Source organism: Epargyreus clarus, unplaced genomic scaffold (assembly GCF_041222505.1).
Source record: "Epargyreus clarus isolate Ecla_fem2 unplaced genomic scaffold, WU_Ecla_fem_2.2 ptg000002l, whole genome shotgun sequence".
NCBI classification, from domain to species: Eukaryota; Metazoa; Arthropoda; class Insecta; order Lepidoptera; family Hesperiidae; genus Epargyreus; species Epargyreus clarus.
This window is the reverse complement of record NW_027332210.1, coordinates 7,373,422-7,376,592: the sequence shown is the minus strand read 5'-3', so window position 1 is coordinate 7,376,592 and position 3,171 is coordinate 7,373,422. Positions and strand designations below refer to the sequence as shown.

At 37.9% G+C, this 3,171-nt stretch overlaps 1 protein-coding gene across 1 annotated transcript; it reads right to left on the bottom strand.

Moving 5' to 3' along the window:
* Positions 1 to 1,067: 1,067 nt before the first annotated feature.
* Osi11 (Osiris 11) lies at positions 1,068 to 2,857 on the bottom strand. Its single transcript, XM_073079066.1, has one exon. It carries the CDS (start codon positions 2,664 to 2,666, stop codon positions 1,899 to 1,901), a length of 768 nt encoding a protein of 255 aa, XP_072935167.1. The 5' UTR covers positions 2,667 to 2,857; the 3' UTR covers positions 1,068 to 1,898.
* Between the last annotated feature and the right edge of the window lie 314 nt (positions 2,858 to 3,171).

Sequence of the window (3,171 nt, the reverse complement as noted above, 5' to 3'; positions counted from 1 at the left end):
ATTACTGCCATTTGTCAGACATACCGTACATCAGTTTTATCAGGCGAGGCGGTAATTATGTAAAATGTTGACGCTATGATAATTTTCCTTGGTTTTCAATTAACTTTGCATAGCATAAAAGTTAAACAATGATCGATTGTATGATAATTATAAGTCGCTATTGGCCATTGACATCTGTGATCTCGAAATAGGTTCAGAGTGGGTCGAAGACAGATAAATTGTTACCCTTGAGGACTAAGGCTTTTCACACTCTTCAAACCAGAACACAATAGTATTTTTTATTTTACACGGTCGTGGTGTGGTGCCTTCGGTGTCGAACCATGAAGGGCTCTATCACCTAGAAATACCTCGATTATGCCTGTATAATCAAGATGAGTTTCAGCAATTTTGTGTAGGCAAGGGACCACACCTCATATCGGAATCAGGCAACATTGCTAACCCATTTGGAATGAAATACGTAAGGCCACGAATACGGTCTACTTCGTGTAAGCACTTCGTATATGTTTATGTGTTTGTTCCTTTATTTGAATACAATCATTGCTTATAGCTTCAAATTTTGGCGCTACCATAGAATACATGTTAAGTTAATAGTATCGCAAGGTGTAATAGCCGACAGATTAATTGACATTCACTTAAATATCTTTATCTTTTTGGACCGACAAATTAATTTATCGCATGTTCTGTTGTGTTGATTGTTTTATCGATAGTAAAGCTAAGATGTCTGCGTCATTTTATTATATTGCAAAAAAATAAATATATTTAAAACATTATAAATCTTCTTAACTAAAGATATGCACAGACGCTTTCGTGTTGAACGCGGTAGTAATTAAACTGCAATGCGTAAAATTTTAGATCATTCACTCACTCAATTTGCAAAGCAAATTAGATTCGAGAGATGCATTCATGAATTGATTCGAACTCATTATTGGATCACATCATGCAAGAGAGAACCATTATTCAAAACTTAAATAGACGAATAGGGAAGCGAAATGAAAGGCGAATTAGTTTCCAATATTTTCTATTAATTTATTCATCATTCTTAAGATTAAAATAAATAAAACAATTGAAAAGTTTCAACGTCTTTATCTTTTCCAATCTGTTATTACTCAAAATATTTTTCATCATCATTCTATATTATAAGCTACGATATACTATTTGATATATTTTGGCATAAAACAAAAATATTTTGTAATAACAAATAATAATAAAGGTACGCGCGTAACCACCTTGTCGTTATTACAACAGAAAATGTTAATAACATGACAGAAAATTGAGAATAACAACAATAAAATACTTACTAAATATTCTAAACAGCACCGGTTATAAATAAAATAAATATTAATAAATTAACTTAAATACTTAACCTATTTATACAAAATTGGACAATTGGATATTAAGAAAAGAAATGCACAGTACCCGTCGACTAGCCTAAAATATTAAATAATAATTTATTAATAAAATAACTTAAAATAAACTCATGCGAACTTATAAAATAAATTCTTTAAATTAAAATTAATATAAATAAATGGATTATACAGTAATTCTAAAAACCGAGACACATTCCAAAATGCACAAAATAAAAACATTTTCTATGAAATATTTACATTAAATTATAATTTATATCGACAATCTACATTTGCCATAAATATTTGGGTTAAACAAGTCTAAAATATGTTATTCTATCGAATAAATAACTTAATTTAATATAAATTATTAGTGTCGTCTAGTTGAATACATGAATAAATAATGGTTTTGGTTAAATAAATCTTTGTTTCCTATTTGCTAGTGCAAAGCGGCCAAAACTTATGTCAGGTTTTGGGGATAATCATGCTGGTGGCATTGCCGTGTCGTCGTTGTGATTTATAAGGAGTCGTAAGCTTTTCTTCCACTTCCAGCGTTTACTGTTTCTGGGCATAGGCTCTGTAGGCTTTTTCTTGGGCAGCAACCTCATCGTCACCGCTTCGTCGGTAGTGGCCTCCAGATCCGGTCGTGTCGAAGTCACCACCGTAATGAGAGGAGGAGTACGTGTGACTCTGTGACACCTGAGGATGCTTCACAATTTCATACGTCGTCTTCTCGTGTGCTTCGCCACTAGAAACCAGTTTCTTCAGACCGATGATCGCGGATAGCAACAGAGCAATCTTTCCGATGAGCAGTGCCTTTCCAGCGATGAGAGCAATCGCTTGGAACGCCATCGCGAGGAAGCCGCCCTTGAGCAGAACGCCAGCAACGATCGGTCCCATCATTTTCTTCAGCTTACTCCTCCCTTCAGTCAACGCCCGACCGACATCCACGCCGACGCTCGTCGGAGATATGATCACGCGGTGTGTTTGCAGCAGCTTCGATGTAGCCAGATGGAGATACTTGTCGACTTCGTCCGACGTCAAGGAGTTCAGATCGCCTTCTGGAAGGGAAGACGGGAACGCCCGACCCTGCTCCGCTCTCCGGATGAGAGAAACTCCATCGAGGATGGGCAGTGTTTCCGTCCTGGCCGCACGATCAGCTAACTTCGCCGCCTGAATTTTGAAGCACTTGATTATCTCCTGCGACCTCTCACAGTTGTCGTACATCCTTCCCAGGAGCTTCAAGCCGACTCCGAAGGTGTCTGCGGAAGCCGTTGCAAGGAAAGCACTGAGGCACAGGACCAAAAGCCCGCGGTGAACCATCTTGAGCAAATCCGCGGTTGCCCCTACGTCAATGCTCTGGACCGGTGTCCAGTCAAAGCGGTTGCGTCTATTGAAATGTGTAGAAAACACATGAGCACTGGCATTTATCTATTTTCACCGGGAACTGCATTTATCTATAAATCTTTTAGAGCGTGCAATCATTGCATCGTATCGTCGTGCACTGAGGCGTGTATATGAACGTCGCTGGATACAAATGTGTGCAGGCTGCGGCTATGTATTGGTCAGTTAGTTGGTCTTGCACTTGAGAGGATAATATGGCCAGTGTCAAGGTCGTTGCCAGCGTTTGGACTTTCTTTAAAATGTCCGCATTTGTTACTTGAACTTATTAATTTGGTGATGTTGCTGTCATAACCAATCAGAGCTACTGTTTTTTTCTAAGTCAGGAGTATAAGTTTTAATGTTTAGTTAATGCCAAATTGCAGTTTTGCTATATGCACGATCCATGCAAATAGTTGCAGATATCAGCATAATAATAATACCAAGA